We start from the raw sequence: 21552 nt of genomic DNA on the forward strand, positions 1-21552 counted from the left end.
GGCTCCCTGCTCAGTGGGAAGCCTGCTTCTCCCTCTCCCTCTGCTGCTCCCCTGCTTGTGCTCTCTGTCTCTCTCTCTTCGACAAATAAATGAACAAAATCTTTTTTAAAAAAAAATTAAAATCAATCAGTCTCCCATCGAAATTTTCACTCTTGTCTGCCGCAGCTTGAACTGTTGCCAATGACAGCAAGCCTGACCTCTGATCAAATCCTTTTTCCTCTTCATCCAAGCGATGAAAAGAGGGGATTGTTTTTAAAAGCACCAGGCTTCGAAAAGCAAGGACATAGAGACCCTTCTCTCAGTTCTCCGAAAGTGCAAGAGCATGGAGATGCTCACGTTCATCTTCAGTGGGGCTTGGCAGGTAGAGCCTAGCTGGTGTCCAGCACTGGTTCTTTTAATGGTAAGGGAGGGTTCGGGGAGCATCCTTGTCTTCTCTGGTTGTGATATGAAGATACTCCAGGTCTTAGACAGAGCTGAGTTGGCTTGGCCTTCACCTCCACCCTATTCTTTCTGGCCCTAGGCTGAACAACACTTAGACTCCATGGCTACCCCTGAGTAAGTCTCCAGCCAAGTTTCCAAAAGAGAAAAACATGGGGCGCCTGGGTGGCTCAGTTGGTTAAGCAACTGCCTTCAGCTCAGGTCATGATCCTGGAGTCCCGGGATCGAGTCCCGCATCGGGCTCCCTGCTCGGCAGGGAGTCTGCTTCTCCCTCTGACCCTCCCCCGTCTCATGCTCTCTCTCTCTATCTCATTCTCTCTCTCAAATAAATAAATAAAATCTTTAAAAAAAAAAAAAAAACTGTTCAAAAGAGAAAAACATGTCCTGATATGGCCCCAAAGATTTAAGTTCTGTGCTCAGTGAGCTGGCAACAGACAACCCTACTCCTTTCTTGGAAGATAGAGTCCTCTGGGCACTTTATGTCTTATGTTCTCTGCTGCTTGTTTCTGACATGTTCCCTGGCCATATTTTATTTGGCTTGAGATCACTAGCACCTAGTTATTCTGAGAGTTAATGACCTTGAGTGAGGGTGTTGTCTTCTCAGGAACCTAATTAACTGCATTTGTCCTGGCTGCTAAATGCTTTTGTTTCTTCTTTGTTCCAATCCACTATTTTTTTCTGGCTGAGGGTTGCTTCCAAGTGAATTATGAAATTGATAGGCACCAAGCACTGGGAGTAGGTCACCTCAAACATCAGCTTCGATTGTTTTCCCAGGGTGTTTCTGATGAGTCCTTTGTTTTGTCACTATACCTCAGTTTTTTTAGACTTTTTTTTTTACTATTTCCTTTTTTTAAAATTTAAATTCAATTAATTAACATAATATGTTATTAATTTCAGAGGTAGAGGTCAGTGATTCATCAGTCTTATATAATACCCAGTGCTCATTACATCATGTGCCCTCCTTAATGTCCATCACCCCATTACCCCATCCCCCCACCCCCTCCCCTCCAGCAACCCTCAGTTTGTTTCCAATGATTAAGTCTCTTAATGGTTTGTCTCCTTCTCTGATTTCATCTTGTTTTATTTTTTCCTCTCTTCTCCTATGATCCTCTGTTTTGTTTCTTAAATATACTACAAATTTGCAGTGACGAAGAGCAGTAATAAGCACAACCATATATCCCTGTAAGAGGCAGATGGCTTTCCAAGTAAATGCCACTGGGGTCCCTCTCTTTCTTCATAAGCGTCTATGAAGCCTCTGTTGTAAGCCAGCCACTGTGCTCAGTACGGGAGCTATGGAACTGAAGAACTCAGGGCCCTCCCCTCCAGGAGCTATACACTAACAGAGGAGCTCCACAAGAAAAACAATATGGAACATTGTCGTTCACACCATATGAGCATTTCGGGATTTCTGCCTCGGGTCTGAGTGAGAGGAGAATTCTTCAGAGATAATGGCATGAACCGAGTCTTAAAGTAGACGCAAGGCAGACAGTGGAGAGAGTTGGAGGGGGCGAAATGGAGAAAAAGTGACCAGCATGTGCAGAGACCTGGGTATATAGGAGGTAAATGGCAGGGAAGGAGGTCGAAGACACTTGGTACATGGTGAGTGAGCTAGCCTTTGGCAGTTGGACTTCATCCTGGGGATGAACGATCGGAAGATTTCAAGCAAAAGAATAACCTGATAAGATCAGGGTGTCGGGAAAAAATCACTTTGGAAAAAGCACAAAGGCTGTATTGAAAGAGCTGGGAATCAAAATCAGGGGGCCAGCTGAAGGTAAGGGGAGCTTTGATACCCATTTTACACTGAGGTTGTGTCCTAACTGAATCAGACGTCAACCATATTATTTAAATTGAATTGGTCTTTTCAAAACAAGACTTAGTTATATAAAAATGGAAGGGTCAGACTTCTGAATGAAATATTATTTGGTGTTGGGGGGATGTCTGCTACCTTCTTTCAGGGTTAAGAACTTTATGTTTCGCTGTGGCTGAGATTTCGGAGAGCGACTTTGAGGAATGGCGAGCGGTCTATCAGCGCGCATCCACGTCTGTGCAGAACCGGCTGCTGAAGCTCGAAGAGAGTTATGAGTTGATTGAAAAGGTACGTGAAAGACCATTTTGCTCATACAGAAAACTTGGTTTCCAGAAAACTTCAGTCTTTTCAAGGAGCCAATAAATAAAGATCAGAATATCTTGACACACCTCTTACTGTTGAATCTCCTCTGGTCCAAGCATTAACAAATCTTAATACTGGTTAAGGCTTTTGCTGAAAAGTCTCTAGAATTGCTTTGTATAGATCTTCCTACTTTTTATAATTTTGGATCAAAGTTAGGCTAGTCTAACCGCTTCTTGCCGATGTCTACTGTTGCATCTGTGTCATTGAAGATAAGCGTGCCCTCCCCCCACACACTTGCACACAAGTTACATATGCATGCATGTGTGCATAGAGTTGATCATGGTGTATCATGTGTAATACAAAATAATATAATAAAAATACAGCTTGTGTGACTCTGTAGCTAATAATAAAAATGTATAAGTGAACAACCCAGTGCTTATCCCTGGCTAGCCAGTGTGTGTGTGTGTGTGTGTGTGTACATAAATGTATGTGTGTGTACATATATGTGTGTGTACATAAATGTGTGTGTGTACATAGACACACATCCCTCATTTGCGTCACAACTAAAAATACTCTCATTTTACAGATAAGGAGACCAAGGCTATTCATCCAAAAAGTGATGGATACACTCTTATTGATGCTTTATAAATAGCAAGAAATCTTGCTTCCTTAATTCAAAATAGCAGACATTTTTGTGTAGTACTCACTGTGTGCCAGGTGCTGTTTGGAGCCCTTGAATCTATTAACTACTTAATCCTCACAACGTCCCTTTGAGCTAGGTATCGTTCATTCCAGTTTTACAGATGAAGACACCAAGGAAACGGAGAGGTTAAGAAATTTGGTTGAGATTACACAGTTCAAAAGAGGGTAGCCAGAATCCTCATTCTGGCTCCAGAGTTCGTGCTCCCGGCTACTTAAGTTATCTTCATTCTAACCTTTCACTTTCCATCAAATAACTTCCTAACTGCAGAATTCCTTAACTTTATTCATGTTTATACTGCACAGGATCAGGTTTGTCTGTTAGCTTCAGCTTACTGAATCCTGCCTGCAGATAAGTAAAAGCTGACTTTTTTTTTTTTTTAACTCCTTCCTCCCTTTCAAGCAATTTACTCCCTGGTGCTTCCTTTCTTGAAAGGTGGTTGCGCCTCCCTTCCCCGTGTGCCGTCCCCTCTGTGTAATCCTGGGGAATGTCCCACCCTAGCTGCAGGCGGTTTTCTCTGCTGAATACCGTGGCCATATGTGACTCTAGATATTGCCTCTCCTGTCTCCTCAATAGACTGTGATCACTTTAGAAGCTGGTTTGTTTCTCAGACCTTCCTTATGTTTGAACTTATTTTTGGATCCTGCTTATTTCTCAAAGACATGTGATAGCATATATGATATCTTCCAGCTTGATACTCGTCCCCCAGTTGTAGAATTACACACACCGCTCGCTCTCAGTTAACTTGTTGAGTGTCTCTCTCTCTCTCCAGATGTATTTATATATGAGTATGTCTTTGGGACATGATGTGGCAAAATAAAATATTTTATTATTTATAAGGCCATGACCATAATCTCTTTCAATCTCCCTGACCAAAGCTACTTGTTGTCCTAAAGTACTAACGGTATTGATTTTTAATCTGTTGCCTTTCTTATTCTTTTGAGAACTAAAACAAAACAAAAAACTACCATTTGGAAATAAGTTTTCTCCTGTCTCCTTATGGACACAGCCTGAAGATAATGGAGCCTTTGCCCTCCATGGTAATGTGGTAGAATTAATATACAATAAGTTACAGTCAAGTATTTGAAAATGGATTCGAAACATTAAATTTTATTTCTATAGGAAGCATACTGTCAAAAATTCTGGAGTTGAATGTTTAAATGTGCCTAATAACATTTTTACTCTGAGCGCTCTAGAGTTTATAGATTATATTTTATAGGTTTAACAGTTGTTGGGGGGGGGTGTGTGTGTGTGCGCACAGTATCTGATATTAAAAACCTTGTGACTTCCATCTTTTAAATGAAATAGATGCTCAACTTCTCTCCAGCAGATGGCGATCATGAGTCACACTGAAATTTAAGTTGCCTGGGGAAATGGCATTACATGTATATTTTTAGCTTACAAATACAGATGTCTCCCTCTGAGTGCCTCTTTCCTAAAATGAATGAAAAGAGGAATTTATACCTGTTTCCTTTTTACTTTCTGGTAAGCCATGGTCTCTAAGTTTTATTGAAAAAAATCTGAAAGCCAGAAAGGTGAAGGGATTGGTTCCCTTGCTCAGCCAGCTTCCAAATAAGGACTGGTTTTCTGTGTCCATCCCTACCCCTGAAACCATAATTTCATTCAAGTATTAATTTCATTAACTTTAATTAGGCTTCTAATAGATGTTAGGTATTGGGGAAGCACAAGCAAACAAGGAACACTCAGCTGAGACCCTGAGCATCACGGTCTGAACAAATTCCTTAAGTAAGGAAATCTAAAGGAACCCAGAGTGGTAACCCACAAACTTGGTCCAACGGAAGCCTTCAGAGAGGTGGTAACTTTTAAAATGAAACCCAAAAGGTTATCTTACCAGTTAAAGGAGATGGGTGGTTGGAGGAGGTTGTTTTTGGTTTTGATTTACTATACAAAAGATCAGAGGTCTTTTTAGGGAAAAAGAACAGGCACATGATACTGAAGAGTCTGCCACTGAGCGCTATTTTTCTGACAAATGCTTTTCCCACCCCGATCATTGGAAGACTGTTGGGTTTTTAATGTATCTAGAGCCGGGACGATATCACTCCTTCCTTGGTCTTAGCTTCCGTTCTTTGTTAAAATCAACAGGGGTTAGTGTTCCATAGGAATTGGGGGTGACTGCCATTAAAACCACCCCACTGAGGCATGTTTCAACATGTCAGAGCACGTATCCTGCTGGTGCATTGCCCCGGCTTTAAATTCAGCTGCGTACAGTTAGGGGTCAACCGTTTTGGCTTCTTCTTTGGCTACTTTAAATGAGACATGTTGATTATGTAATCTTTTTTTATGTGATTGGAATCTTTTTTATGCAGACCGTAAGAATGGACTTCGCATATGAGATAGTGAATTTTAAACCATGAGAGTCGTTTTTAAATCTTTTTTTTAAGAGCAAAACCCATTTTCCAAACAAAATATTGCCTGAATCATCATATATATAGTAGATAAAAGCAAAGCTGCTCTGTTTAAAGAGTGGAGGGGTAGGGAGAAGCCCCACATTGGCTCTCCCCTCAGCCTCAGCACCTTGCCCTCATCAAGGTCTATCAGGAGCTTTTTCCCAATTCTGGGGTTCCACTGAGCACCGTTTGAAAACCATATAATATTCCATCTGTGTGTAAAATTTTTGGAAATGTGCTCCTCAGAATACTATATATTTTCAATATTTTTCACTTTTCAATGAAAGATCAGATCATCATTGTGGTCCTATACAAATTGTTTCTGAACATATTTGAATTAATTATGTGAAATGCCATTGACACGTTAGTGATAGTGTTACATTAAAGACATTCAAAATTTGGGGCGCCTGGGTGACTCAGTCGTTAAGCATCTGCTTTCGGCTCAGGTCATGATCCCAGGGTCCTGGGATCGAGCCCCGCATCAGGCTCCCTGCTCCATGGGAAGGCTGCTTCTCCCTCTCCCACTCCCCCTGCTTGTGTTCCCTCTCTCGCTGTGTCTCTCTCTGTCAAATAAATAAATAAAATCTTTAAAAAAAAGACATTCAAAATTTGAAAGATTTGTAGTTTTTCCTGAAAACAAAAATATTTTTAATATGTTACAAAAGAGGTAAAATGTTATAAATGATGAAGGTTGTACTTTTAAACCTTACTCTCTATCTTATCCCTCCAGTGTTTGTTCAAACAAGTAATTCAGTTTTTGAAATTTGGTTAAAGCCTTATTCCTTTGGGTGTTATAAACTCCTAGCATAAGCTGCAAAAATATCCAAATATACCAAGAACATCCAACAAGATAATGACATTGGTCCCTTGGCACACTGCTTTGTCACTTTTCTTTCCCAGCAATCTGAGCACTAGAAAGTACTCCTTTCACCCTCCAGGGCACTAAAAGAAAGAAGGAAATGTGAGAGGTTTGAAAAAGTCCTCTGGATATTGCTTTCCCTATTGACAGTCATTGTTAGAGGAGAGGATTTAGGACTTCTACATCCATCTATAAAATAACAGCATCATCTCTGCTATCAGGTGGGACAGTCTGAGCTCTAACACTTGCATTCAGATGGTAAACTTACAGGATTTAAAAAGAAAAAAATTCTAATGCTATAAGCTGTTTCAAGATGTTCCTGAAATATCTTTTTTTCTGTTACTAAATATAGGCCAAGAGGCAGTATTTATTCATAGGAAGACAAAATCATACAGGAACAAGAAGGTTCACATAGTTAAAATGCAAAAGGGATTAATTAGAATCCTATCAGGTACTTGAGGTGTCTTGACCCAGTTTAGGAAGGGGAGTTGTGGATCGCTTTGGGTTTTATGGAAGGTAACACCTCTTCATCTCTTCCTCACCACTTCAGAAAACTTAGTTGTCTCAGTCTTTCAGAGCATGTACTTGACCTGCTTTACCTACTTTAAACTTGTTCTTTTGAAAGACAATTAATATATTTGGACTCATAATTTTAGATTATGAGACCACTTAATAGTGTTGGTCTGCATTTTTAAAAATCTGATTTTTAAAATAAAATTTATAATTAATTTATTTGTATTTGGCCAGGAAAAATTACAGATAAGGAACAGAATAATTATGAAGCTTTATGCTTCATTAGCAGTGGTTTCTCTGAAATTTCTCACCTTGTTCTTTGATCTTTCACTTTAGATTTATTCTGACGTGTTTCTAAAACAAATTTTTTTTTTGCCTCATATTCATACTCTGCTGCTGGGTTCCTTTGAAAATTAATAGCGGAGAGGGCTCTGATCTTTTCAGGGAAGATTTTATAGTTAAATTATTGGCTGAAATAGGAAGGTGTGCCTTCATGGTAAATACAGGTTTTTGAAAACGTTTTATATTTATTTGCTTCAATAGAAAAATGCAGTTATATCTTTAGCATTGCACAAATTACCTACTAATTGCATCTAGTGTTTATGAAAGCAAATTATTTATCTTGAGCAGTAACAGAAAACAGAGTGAGATCTAACACCTCTCTAGATTGGGCAATGATTGAAGCAGGATTTCACTAGTGATCAGGTTGGTTTTTCTTCTTTTTTCTTTTTTTTCTTGTTAGGCATAGGTTACAACATCTGTTTTAAAAAATGATAACTTACCTGATACACTATTTTTAATAGATTATGAGTCAGAGAAGATCATTTCTGCACTTAAGAGTAATCAGAAAACTGTAGCTTTGACAATCTAGCTCTCCTTTGAATCAGATAACAATGTTTCATACACATTTTGTAATTTTTGATTAAGGTAGAGCCTCCACTAAATTGAAGCTTCATGAGAGCAAGGACTGTTTTTATGGTATTCATCACTGTATTTCCAGCACCTGCCTATCTTCCCTGTGTTAACTAGTGAATAAATATATGATGAATGAATAAATGATTCAATTAAAAATTTATCCAGAAGCTAAGTTTCTATAGTAGGTGCTTGCTTAATGAAAGCCTGGCCCCTATTACTAATACAGCCCATGCTTTCTCCACAGTGAGGATGCTCATATCACATGTTTTGTCACTAGGGATTAATTTAGGGATATGTTGGGGAAAAGAGCTAATAATTTTCAAGAATGCATTTTGTAGAAATGTAGACCCAGCCATTTTAAAGACTTGTTTTCTAAGTTATTTAATACACGACTGTGGGAAGCACATGGTTGGAATGATTCAATAGCACATGTCTGAACACATGACAGGCTCTGTTCTGGGCTCTCAGGCGCAGCAGGGGACAGGGACAGAGACATCCCTGTCTTCAATTTTAGTGGGTGGAGATAGGCAGGGCACTTGTAAACTGAAAAATGTTCATTCCAGACAGGACTTAGTGCCCCAGGCACCGAGATGAGTCACTAAGATAGGACAATGAAGTGTAGTGATCTTTTTTACATTATTTCCTTGACTCTTCCCTCAAATGTGGCTGACATTTCTAGGTTTTTTTTAAAGACTGCTTTGATGTGGCATAATACAGATCAACCATTACACTCAGTGTGACTAAACGCAACAGTTTAGCACCCTTCGCAACATGTGGCAACGAGTGGTTTGGAGGATTACTAGAAAAATATAAAACTTAATGGAAAACAGGACTTCTCTTGAACATTTATGACTGCCAAGTTCATAGTAACTTCTGTATTAGAATGTAATGCTTTTTCAGATAAAACTACCACTTCTATTCTTAGTAGCTGCAAATATCACTTTTGTTTGTACTAAAAAATGAAGTGTACTAAATGAAAATTTACATCATGTACCAGTGATTTCATGGTTTAAAATTCCAGCAGTTTCCTGTTTTACTGTTTCCTTAAGAATATTTGCAGTCTATCAGCTCACCTACTAGCATCTGCCACTTTGGGGCATTGACTAAACTCCAAGTCTTCTCCTCTTTACCCTGATTACTTAGTTCAAGGGCCTATAAAATGGGGTACACAAGATGATCCTTTGGGGTGAGCAGGAAAATGTTATAGCTTCTGTTTCTATTTATATTTTATCTCAGCTTTTTTATAATTTCTGTTTTTGCATTCTGCAAAGTAGATAATTTATTAATATTAACAGGACAAACATGTTTTACAAAAACCTAGCAATGTCCTAGGTGAGTACTCAACATTTTTTCCCATGATACTACTCAAAAAAAAATTTTTTTTTAAGTTTTGAGATGACTGATCTAATTTCATTCTGAGAACGACCCTACTTAGTCCGTATTTTTAACCTTATCTTGCAGGTTAGGAAATTCTTAGGAAAGCCACTTGCTGAAGGACACATATCGAGTGGTCAGCAGAACTGGGATTTGAATCCTTGTTAATTCCAAATCCCATGTTAATAATCCGTATGTTATTCTGTGGGTTTGGTTTAGAAGAAAGCAAGAATGTACATAAAATGTTGTAAACTTGAGAGATAAAATGTAACCAAGCATGTTGGTTGCATAATCACCAGCTCAGCACTTGAGAGGTACTGGTGTGGTTGGGACATGTCCACAGAGTCAACGAGGGGGCCTCTGTGCACCCAGTTTTCCTTAAAAATGGGGACAGAAGTTTGTTTTTCATGATTTTCCCTCAACTCATCTTTAGAATCGTATTTAAAATTTTTAAGTTTCCCTTTGTTCACATGCGTCTCCTTTCTGGCCTGATAGATCTCTTAATGTGAGCATTTCAGGGTAGACTTTCCACACTGGGTATTGCTCTCTTCTCTCTCAGAGAAGATGGATGTTGTTTTTGCAGGCTACACCCAATCGCCTCTCAAATCCTGATTCCTTTCAGCTGGGTGTGTGAATTCTGACCTTATTTGGCAAGCCCTCGGCTGCGTGAGAGTTCAAGTATGATTTTCCGTGGTTCAAAAAGCACCAAGTTAAAATCTCCTTCTTGGCCTTGGAAAAATGAACCGGTTGCCTGATTTCTCCAGAAGCAGGCAAATGAGCCATCCCAGTGGTTTAATGCTCTTAGTCCTAGTGTTCTGTAGCCCCACTTACATTGAAAGGAAAGAAGTACAAGGTTCTCCTTTTTTAAATAAAACTCCATTGTTATGTGCTCCAAGACATTGAAAAGAAAAACCACAAGGGTGAATTCTGACCAGTGAAATGCAGAACAGAGAGGAGCCCGGCAAACTTTGCGAGTCAGCACTATAAAATTACTAAGGATCACATACCCATCAGCGTATCCTGAGTCCAGGGTTACCATATTTTTAAGCTAAACAGGATGGTAACTGCCATCGCCTCTTAACTGGTCTTAAGGCCTCTGTTCTTCCTAATCCGTCCCTAGTCAGCCACCAGTAATCTCTCTGGAATGTAAGTCTTATCCTATCCCTCTTCTAAAACTCTTCCTCACATAACCTTTGTCTTTGGAATCCTGCACAAAACACGCAGACCCTTCCTTTTCCATTCCCTACTGGCTTTTCCAGCCTCATCTTTTTCCTAATTACTACTCAAAGTTTGAGACGACTAGTCCAATTTCATCCTTAGAGCAATCCTACCAGATTAGCATCATTTAAATCACTGCCACACCTCGTTTGATGTATTATTCCCATATTGTCTAAATGGCAACTTCTCAAACACAATATGCTTTTGCATACTTCTGTCTTCACATTTGTGATTTCTTCTGTTCGGAATTCCTTTGCCCATCCTTTCCCCACCTTGGCCAAGTCTTAATTCTTCATTTAAGATTTAAGGTCAAGTGTTACCTCATGTTGGACTGGATCTTGGAGCCACCCAGACTAAAGAGGAGATCCCTTCCCTGTGTGTCTCTTTTGTACCCACAAAAAAATGTTTACGTTTAAGATCGTGTATAGCATATGGTAATATTATTTGGGAAGAACACTATTTTTCTCTGATGGTAGCCCTGTCTTACATTTAAGAGATTTTGTCTGTGGTTGGGGATTGCAAGGAGAGAGAACTGGGTCCAGAGGATTCTGAGGCCATGCTAAAGAAGAAGGGTAAGATTTGGACAGGGAAATATCCAGAGCAGTCAGGCAGGCATTCTGCAGAGGGGGGCCTGCAAACTCCGGCACAACGGCCAGATGCACCCACTGCCTGGTTCTGTAAATAAAGTTTTATTGGAACACAACTACAACCACTTGTTTACACAGTCTTTGGCTGTTTTCATGCCATTTTGCAGGGTTTAAGTTGTTGCAGCAGAGAATGCACAGCCCTCAAACCCTAAAATACTTGCCCTCTGTGCTCTTACAGGAGCATTTTGTCAACCTTGCTCTACCTACACGGTTGTTAGAGCTCGGTCCTCAGGCCCTTAGCACCATTACCGGGGCATATTTCCGGGTCTCACCTCAGACCTACTCAGCGAGAAATTCTGGGTTTGGGGCCTAGTGATGTGTGTGTCCTAAGCCCTTCAGGTGACTGACAACCACCACTCGAGGTTCCTGGTCCCATGGCTACTTACTTGGGCCTTGATGCTAGCCAGGCAGCTGGGGTCTAGGAGAAACAGACACCAGTAAAAGGAAAGGAGGTACAATCAGAAAGCTAGGGGGAATCCCAAGAAGAATCTCTACTGGTACATTCAAAAATGTACATTGCCCAGAGGAAGGAACTCATTGTTGGATCCCACCATTTTGCCAAGAACTACCTGCTCAGAGAGTATCTGTGAAAGAATGGGTGCAGGCCAGTGTGTGTGGAGAGGAGCCAGTCCCCAGATGTGCCTCCGGAGCCTGAAGGTGGAAACGGGGAAATAGGTACACTCCGCAGGAGTGGCTCAGGACCAAGTCTGAAACCGATTCAGAGAAACAAAGTTACTACCAAAGACTGAAGAACAGAAACAAATATTTAAGAACTTAAAATGATTTGAATAAAATTCTAACTTTCGTTTAATCAGTTTTACTTCTCATTTGCTGTCTTTGGGTGTTTGTTGATTCCTGGGGTTTTGTTCTTACCATGGTAGCTCAGCTGAACCTCTGTTTGACCTTGGATAGTTTACTCAACCTCCCCAAAACTATTAACTGAATTAATAAATGTAAAGCACTTGGCAGTGTTTGATACATTTTCTCTAGTAAGGAAATATTTCTTCATCTTCCTGCTCACGGTCTTATTTCATATTGAAATAGAGGTTACCAAATGTTGCTCATACTTATTCCAGTAGGAAAACTTTGCTTACCGACATTCTTTCTTTGCTTTAAAGAAACTTCTGCCAAATAGTCCATGTTGTAATCTGAAACCCAAATTGATATGAGTTTAATTATTATACTTTTTATTATTTAGAAATATTATCACAGACTTTGTAAAAATACAAAATAATCTAAGTACTAACCAAACATTTGCTAATATGGAAATAAGTCATTTTGAGGTTCTGTTATTTAGCAAAATATACATGTACTGGGAAAAACATAATTTCTAAATCCATCATAATACATTTTATCATATAGTTTTTAAATACACTGCATGAAGCCTTTTATCTTTACTAGGGTAGAAATTTTACATTTCTATGACTTTTTAAAAATTCTGCATACATTATGAACATCTGAAAGAGAAAATAAGATGCTTGAGGCTTTACTAGGTGAATAAATATTATTTCATGATTTTTCAATGATAATTAAATCTACATTATGTCGAAGAGTCATCAACCTGAAACCTTTATAACTTTTGGCATAGTGACATTTTGAAAGTAAAATTAGTGTTTGAGGTTTTTTTTTTTTTAATTCCATAAATGCCATGGGAATTTTATCACGTTTCAACACTTGCTGAATATGTAATTCCCATAGTGCCCATTAGTGGCCATCTGTGTAAAGTAATACATGTTTGGGATGAAATTGATTACGGCTTAAACACTCCTGTATTATGATCAGGAAAACACGCAAAGTTCAAATTTTTTTTCTAGTGGTCATTATGTAGCTAAAGATATTAATTTCCAGGGGCAGAACAGCCTATCACTCAAGATCTTAATCTCACAATAATGACACCAGGGCCAAAGGAAAGGAGGCTGCAGAGCCTTCCACTAAAATTAGTAAGTGCTGTACCCAAGGAGTTTTTAGGATAAAAGGAAGATTAGCAGGCTTGAGAACACAGTTTTTCCTCTGTAGGCTTCAAAATAGACCCACTGCAATTTTGCTGAATATTCAGAACTGTTTCATCACCCTTTTTAGAAATTCCTGTTATCATAGTCACCCAAACTCCCCAAGTTAGCCTGCTTGTCGACTTTGAGCATATACATCACTGGCCCTACCTCTTTAGTCCTTTATATTATTTTTACCTGGTTTAAAAAATATTTCTTTTTTACTTGTGCAAACCAGGTGCTTTCCTTCCTTCAAATATGGCTTCAATGCAGTCAGTTTATTTTTACTAGATTTGTGCATGGTAATGTATATCTTTATACTTCCTGAGCTCATTTCTCCCCTTAGAGCTACAAGATACACAAATATACTTGTTTATATATTTCTAGTGAATGTGTTCACATCTTGGCTCTCCCGTTATCTACTTACCTCAGAGTTTTGTGAGACATCGCAAAAAAAATAAATTTTTAGGTTGGAAAATTTTGAGAGCTTGTATTACTGAACGATCCTTGTGATCATTAAAAAACCTTATGCCTTCTGTGGAATATTTGGCATTTGAACCAGCTATATTCTGATCTTCCCTGGGATGGGGGCCAGGATGATTTAGCTGCAGATGCCCCAAAAGTAGCTGAACGAATGGGGATAGAATCATTGTCTAAATGCTGAAATACAGCAATTGTGATGTTGGCATAGTTGTTGCTGAACTGTTCTTCCTTTTCATTCTTGAACTTCTTGATGATAATTATTCATCAGGTTATGATAGATTTCAAATCTGCTTCCCATTAAAGATAATAAAATAATACTATCTCCTTAAAGAAGGGAATTTGCCTTCCTGTCTTATGTATTATAAACTAAGAAGTCATGCATCAAGTGAATCTAATAGCTATAAAACTTATTTGGAGTATACTGAAAAGAATATGGTCTAGATTGCTGCAATACTTTATAACATTTAGATTTTGGATTTTTTGTTTTTTTTTTTTTGTCATTCCCTCACTTTCACTAACTCAACAAACACTGAATGCTGACTGTCAGTGTTCTGGAGATGTAGTATAAAGATGAACAAGACATGGTCCCTACTCCTGAACAAAACTATCAGTTGTACGTTTAAATAGTTAATCTGAATATGATAAATTAAGATGTCTAAAGATGAGCAAAGTTCTATCAGGGCGCTGCAGAGGGGAAAACGTGTTTTAGAAGTAAAACTTCAAAGAAGCAGTAACTTTTGAGTTTGGCCTTGCAGGATGAGCCAAGTTTCTCCAGGCAAAGTAGCAGAGGATGTGTTGTATGTATCTATAAACATACATGCATACATAAACACATGTGTACATAAACACTAATGCATACGCATGCCCATCTGTAAGCACTGTGACAGAGACTATTGGCAGGCTTATTTAACACCCATTCCCATCCCTCTTCTGTCTTGCCCATTACTGAGGCTGGAAAAGCTAAGTACTAATAGTTAAGGATGGTCATGTAAATATCAATAACGAAATATGGCCATATTTGGAAATCTGCGAAGGACTTCTAGAAATACTTTTGCTTTCAAATAAGAGATGGGTACAGTTGGCATTAACCCCTTACTTTTGTCTTCAGGTGTGGCAGTGCTAATTACAGCTGTGGCCGCCACCTTGAGATGTTGAGAGAGATGTGCAGAGTGAATCTAATGCCCACAACTGCCTGTCCCAATACTACTTACGGAAGGAAAACAAAATCTTTATTTAAGCCATCGGTAGATTTTTTCTATTATAGCCAAAAGCATTCCTAACTAATACATTCATAAACTCTCTCTCACTTACTCATGTGTATTTGCATATATTTTCCATGCGTACCAAGACTTAGGACTAATTTTAGACTTACACTTTGGCAAATAGTAAATGGAACTTAATGTTAGAAGGAAGAGAGAAAATGGAATGCTTTCTTTGTTATTACCAACTTGGACACTCTCCTTAGCACTTGATTTCCCTTGTATCTATACGGTCTTTGCCTGATGTTTTAAATAAAAAACGAAGGCAAGAAGGGAAAAAAACTTGATTAGAAGGATAAATGTTGGGGTGGATCATCTTGGTGGTTAGGTTACAGGGAAAAATCCAAGAATCAGTTGATTGTGACTTAGTTTGTCACTGTGCATTCCTATGTATTTAGGACCAAGAACCATTGCCTCCATCTATGTGGTGAGCCAGGTTTCCCTAACAACCAAAAAGTTGTTCTCTTTTTCCTCCATTTAGGAAGATGAGAGCAGAAACCATTCTTCTTCCTGGTGAGCAGTTAGAAGAGCTTCCTGCAGAGCATATTGATTGTGTTCAGTCTTGTATGAAAGATGCCATCTTTAATGGACTCTGGGCTTCCACTACCTAAATATGGAGCCATGTTAAAAGTGCCCAACCTGTTCTTTCTTACAGACACTGATGCTATCTCTTGGTTTATTTCTCTCTCCCTCGGCATTTCGAGTTGTATGATATGTGTACGCTTTATGACACGCATCAAATTACAATTTAATTATCTCAGCATTCTTTCTTTTTTTAATAAGCATTTATTCTTACTCTTTTTCAAACAGGGCAGCAAGACTGCTTCTTTGCTCTGATCAACTTCCATAGTTTTTGTTTTTGCTATTTTTCAGTAGCTGCCCGCTCCTCTTTAACTCCCTTTTGATTTCCTCCTTCTATATGGCTTTTTGTTGTATTTTTGTTTTTGTAAGAATCCGTCCCCTACCTAGGTAGAGAGGAGTAAGATAGCATAGTTCATGCCAAAGTACTGGATCAAAGTCAGGGATCCTTAAGAGAAAACTCAATGGAATAGTTGGAATTTATATCAAAGTCTATGTATTACCATTTAGTCTCTGATTGAAAGACATATACAGTTCAATTCTTAAAGAATCTAAACTGGTTTTTTTCTTAACAGTTTTTCCACTCCTTTTCCCCAGAATCTTCAGCTACTTGGAGCTACAGCCATTGAGGATAAATTACAAGATCAAGTGCCTGAAACTATAGAAACTCTCATGAAAGCAGACATCAAAATCTGGATCCTTACAGGGGACAAGCAAGAAACCGCCATTAACATTGGTAATTCACCTCATTCAAGCTTTAAATTGTGATGCTTTTTAACATGCTGACATGTTTTGGAAGATAAATTTGAGGGATTTCAAGATCTGAAAGATTGGGTTTTGTAAGATTTCCGTATTTGTAATATTATTGGGCTTCTCTATTTACTTATGGCCCCAGTGCCCCTTTACATTTGCAGTGGTTGTGCATACAGCCAAACCTTAGCTCTTGTAACCGCAAAATAACCCTCTCTCACCTTTGTATCTCTGCCTACCCCCACCTCCCAGCCATAATTGACACATGTAGATAAGATCTCTGCAGTTGCCTGTGAACGTCTGGAGGTTGGGATTAGGGCACACTTGTGTATTAGCACTAGTTTATGTGAACACAGGTTATTTCTGGGATGGGAAGTAAGAAGGTTGCCAGTTTTCATTCATCCTGCAGTTAATTCATTTTTCACAAAGAGATTTTATTAGGTAGCTCATGCTGCCATAGCAACATACTAGAGATGGTGTGGGTTCACCAGCAGAAATTTATTTTCTCACAGTTCTGGAAGCTGGAAGTCCAAGATCAGGTGTCAGCAGGTTTGGCTTTTCCCGAAGCTTCTCTTCCTGGCTTGCAGCGGCCACCTTCCCGCTGCGTCCTCAGCTGGCCTCCCCTCTGTAGATGCATGCTCCTGGTGTCTCCTCCTTTTCTTATAAGGGCCCCAGTACTATTGGTTCAGGAACCCGCCTTCTGACCTCACGTAACTCTAACTTCTTGAAGGCCCAATCTGCAAATTATGTGGGTTAGGGCTTCAACGTGTAAAACAGGGGGAACACAATTCAGTCCATAACAGAGGTCTCATTGAGAAGAACGTTAGTATTTGGTGTGAGGCCTCATATAACTATATACTAGTTATATGCAAGAAAAGGTCACTCTTTTTTTTTCGTCCATGTTCGGTAATAGTAGGTTGCCTGAACACTGTCAGCCCTGACATAGATAAACCTCTGGATATTCATGATATGAATTACATCCAAAACTCTCCCAAAGCTGAAGAAACCATTCAGAGGTGTTTACAACATGAAACCACATTTTTAGAAAGTCATTGTCAAATATCATTAAGAAACATTTACCTAATATTCCTCTTAGAATGTTTAGTAATCACAGCATTCTGTAAATATAAAACTACAGATTTATAGTAAATTGCTGGTACTAGAGGAAAATTATTTTTTAAAAGACACTAGCTAGTAGAAGTATAAATCTGTAAGCTACACAAACGGTTAATTTTGATTATAAAAATTATCACTGTTGTTAGAGACAAATGGAAAGAAGATGTACAAGAATACAAAATGCTTTAGAGTTGGGAGACCTGAAAGACAAATATGCTGAACAGAAAACATGACTACAGATAGAGGGAGACTATATGGTGACAAAGAGTGATATCTGAAGAAAATTAAGTGATCCTGAAAATAGTTCAGGGCATGTAGCCATTATGACCGTTCCTGTGAAGAGTATGGTGGTGGTTTCTGGTAACATTTAACTTTTAGAGTCTTGGGTCATAATCTTTGGGGCCTTTTCCTAGAATAAAATAGTGAGATTCATTCATACAGCAAATGGTTACGGTGCATTGCACAGAAGGATTCAGTTTTAAATCAGGAGGTCAAGAAGAACTCACTGAGATGGTGACGTTTGAGAAGCAACCTAAGAGAGGAGAGGGAGGGAGCTTGTCATTTGGATGATTAGAGAAAGCTGTCTTCTGTTCTGGAAAGGACAGAAATGCAAAGAGGGAGCGTAGGAGAAAAGGCCAGCAGCGTAACAGCCTAGGTTGGACGAGGCCTCCCAGGCCCTTGTGAGGGCTTTGCATTTAGTCGGAGTGAGGTGGGAAACCACAGGCTGGTTCTGAGCAGAGGAAAGACGTGGACTGACTTTCCTGTGAAAACAATCAGTCTGGCCACTAGGCTGGCTGAGAATGGACTGGAAGGGAAGCTGGTGTGGAAGCAGGGAGATCAGTGAAGAGGCTCTCGCATTAATCCAGGTGAGGCATGGTGGTGACTTGGACCTGGGTGGTAACAGTGAAGCTGGTGAGAAATGGTTGGAACAGGTATGTACTTTAAAGATGGAGCCCACAGGATTGGCCAATAGATTAAATGTAGGGCATGAGAGAAAGAAAGGACTCAGGCATAACTCCAAGGAGTTTTAGCCATAGTGACTGAAGGATGGAGTTGCCATTAACCAAAATGTGGAAGACTGAGGAGAAGCAGGTTTTCTGGGAGGAGATAGAGAGTCTTGTTTTTGGATCTGTTGAGTTTGAGTTGCCTGTTTTTGTACCTCAGCATCTGCTGTTACACAGGCGCTGGAATGTGAGAGGCTGGAGTTTAGGAAAGAGCTCTAAGTGGGAGATCTGAGTTCCAGAATGTCAGTGTTTAGATGGTATATAAAACCATTGTATCAAATGAGCTCACAAAAGGAGTATCGATGATATTAGTTTACGTGTGATGGTCATATTTTAAACACCAGTCAGTGGGGCTTGCTTGTTTTCTCCAGCCATGTTCAGCTATACACAGATGGGTCCAAGGAGGCAGAGTTGGTTAAACCAGTGGGTGACTTTGCCCTGCAGCAGGTACGGCAAAGCAAGAAAGGACACGACCATAGAGGACATGACCACAGTCCAAGGGCAGGGAGATGGTGGTGCGATCAGTGGTCCAAAAGATAGTCTGACAGCCCTCCTGCACCTTCTCCAGAAACAACCATCAGCCTATCTTCTTTTTTTTTTTTTTTTTTTAGATTTTATTTATTTATTTGAAAGAGAGAGTGAGGGAGCACAAGCAGGGGGAACAGTAGAGGGAGAGGGAGAAGCAGGCTCCCCGCCAAGGAGGGAGCCCGATGCGGGGCTCGATCCCAGGACCCTGGGATCATGACCTGAGCCGAAGGCAGACGCTTAACCATCTGAGCCACCCAGGCGCCCCCCATCAGCCTATCTTCTATTCCTCATGTTGGTCATCATGAAGGATATTCAATATAAATTTGTTAGTTTTCAGGACATTGAGAATCATTACCACTTTCTCTTTCCCTACTTGTTTATCAAGACAGCCTTAACACACCAAATGTTATCCTTGTGTCCCTCCAATAATAAGAGCATTTCTTTAACTTCCTACAAACCTGGAAACAGGTAACTGTCATCAAGTCCTAAGAAAATAGATAAAACCTTAATTTTATCTAATAAAATAGATTAAAAATAAATAAAATTTAGATGTTTTATAGTATTATCACTTTAACATCTTCACTACTTTTCTCTAGAGAAATGAATGATATCAATTAATCTACTCTATGTTTGGACATAGGACACTCCTGCAAACTTTTGAGGAAGAATATGGGAATGATTGTTATAAATGAAGGCTCTCTTGATGTAAGTAAAATTATCCTTTTAAAAAAAAATCCTTTAATAACTTAATCATCTTGTAGTATTTTATTTTATATCCAAATAGCTGTGGAAATATTTGATCTTCCTTAGGTTAAAAGATACTTCTCACTCTTGTTCTGCTATAACATAATGTATACTGTTCTGAACCATGTTGAGGTAAATAGATTCCAGCTTTGTGTCCGCGACAGCTAAAACAAGTTGCTAAATGATTTGCTTGATGGTGTGAGACAAAACTGCTTTACAAAAGCATTATGTCAAGGGGTTACTGAGTGACTGTGGTTTGTTCATATCTACCTGGGAATCTTTTTTAAAGATTGTATTTATTCATTTGAGAGAGAGAGAGAGCATAAATGGGGGGTGGGGAGGAACAGAGGGAGAGGGAGAAACAGACTCCCCACTGACCAGGGAACCCGATGTGGGGCTCCATCTCTGGGATCATGACCCAAGCCAAAGGCAGATGCTTAACCAGCTGAGCCACGCAGGCACTCCCTACCTGGGAATTTTGTATATTAAACATTTAATATCTGGGGCATCTGGGTGGCTCAGTCGTTAAGCGTCTGCCTTCGGCTCAGGTCATGATCCCAGGGTCCTGGGATCGAGCCCCACATCGGGCTCCCTGCTCAGTGGGAAGCCTGCTTCTCCCTCTTCTACTCCCCCTGCTTGTGTTCCCTCTCTTGCTGTTTCTCTCTCTGTCAAATAAATAAATAAAATCTTTTAAATAAATAAATAAAACATTTAATATCTGCTTTAGCTTCCAGGGTTAATATATATTTTGTTTCTTTTAAAAAAAAAAATCTGCAGGGGGGTGGGAGGGATGGGGTGGCTGGGTGATAGACATTAGGGAGGGTATGTGCTATGGTGAGCGCTGTGAATTGTGCAAGACTGTTGAATCACAGATCTGTACCTCTGAAACAAATAATGCAATATATGTTAAGAAAAAAAAAAAAAGAAGAAGATAGCAGGAGGGGTAAAGTGAAGGGGGGAAATCGGAGGGGGAGACGAACCATGAGAGACAATGGACTCTGAAAAACAAACTGAGGGTTCTAGAGGGGAGGGGTGTGGGGGGATGGGTTAGCCTGGTGATGGGTATTAAAGAGGGCACGTTCTGCATGGAGCACTGGGTGTTATGCACAAACAATGGATCATGGAACACTACATCAAAAACTAATGATGTAATGTATGGTGATTAACATAACAAAAAATTTTTTTAAAAATCTGCAGAACCTATTAAACAGCATGAATTCACCATTTCTTATAGGAAAGTCATGTTGTTGTTTTTTTAATGTCCTAACTTCTGGGCTGAAATACAGATTCCTAGGACATCCTTTATTCATGGCTGTGATCACATGAAGTTAAATTTGGGAAAGAGGGAAAGATTTGTTAGGTGTACAGTGTCAAATAGAAGTTAAGCAAAAAAAAAAAAAATATGCAGGTCAAATGACCTGTAAGAATTTTAAAGTAAAGGTGACTATTTGTAACTTAAGGTGGAAGACAGAACAGGGGAGTGACTATACAACTGCTTAAAATAGTCACGGTGACACAAAGAGCAGAGCCGAGAAGAACCTATTAGTAAGGATGTGGGCGAAGTGGAGGGGCCAAGTGCATAGAAGGAATGGTGAAGAGGCAAATGTTTAGAAGTCAGGTGGAGAACAGAAATTACATCTGAGAGGTGTTTGACTTCTGATCTTTGAATTGGAATGATGATCTCTTCCTTATCTGTCCTCAAAACAATCCTTGTGATCCTTTTCCCTTTCTTGTGAAACCTTCGAGAAATGTGTAGTCTAAAGAATAATGCATGATTTTGAAACCATGAAAGTTGTTCACATCTTTAGTAATAAGTACAGTTTGTGAACCATGCTTTATTTTCTTTTAAGATTTTATTTATTTATTTATTTGACAGAGAGAGCACAAGCAGGGGGAGCAGCAGAAGGAGAGGGAGAAGC

At 39.4% G+C, this 21552-nt stretch overlaps 1 protein-coding gene across 1 annotated transcript in view; it reads left to right on the plus strand.

Moving 5' to 3' along the window:
* The window catches only part of ATP8A1 (ATPase phospholipid transporting 8A1), a 185698-nt gene that overhangs the window by 82772 nt on the left and 81374 nt on the right, over nucleotides 1-21552 (plus strand). The window contains exons 22-25 of the mRNA XM_081813165.1: nucleotides 166-361; nucleotides 2352-2533; nucleotides 16089-16227; nucleotides 19530-19594. Coding sequence (XP_081669291.1) covers nucleotides 166-361; nucleotides 2352-2533; nucleotides 16089-16227; nucleotides 19530-19594 — 582 coding nt within the window. The remainder of the gene's footprint in view (nucleotides 1-165; nucleotides 362-2351; nucleotides 2534-16088; nucleotides 16228-19529; nucleotides 19595-21552) is intronic.

Source organism: Leptonychotes weddellii, chromosome 2, assembly GCF_054177405.1.
Source record: "Leptonychotes weddellii isolate Sample4059 chromosome 2, ASM5417740v2, whole genome shotgun sequence".
NCBI lineage: Eukaryota > Metazoa > Chordata > Mammalia > Carnivora > Phocidae > Leptonychotes > Leptonychotes weddellii.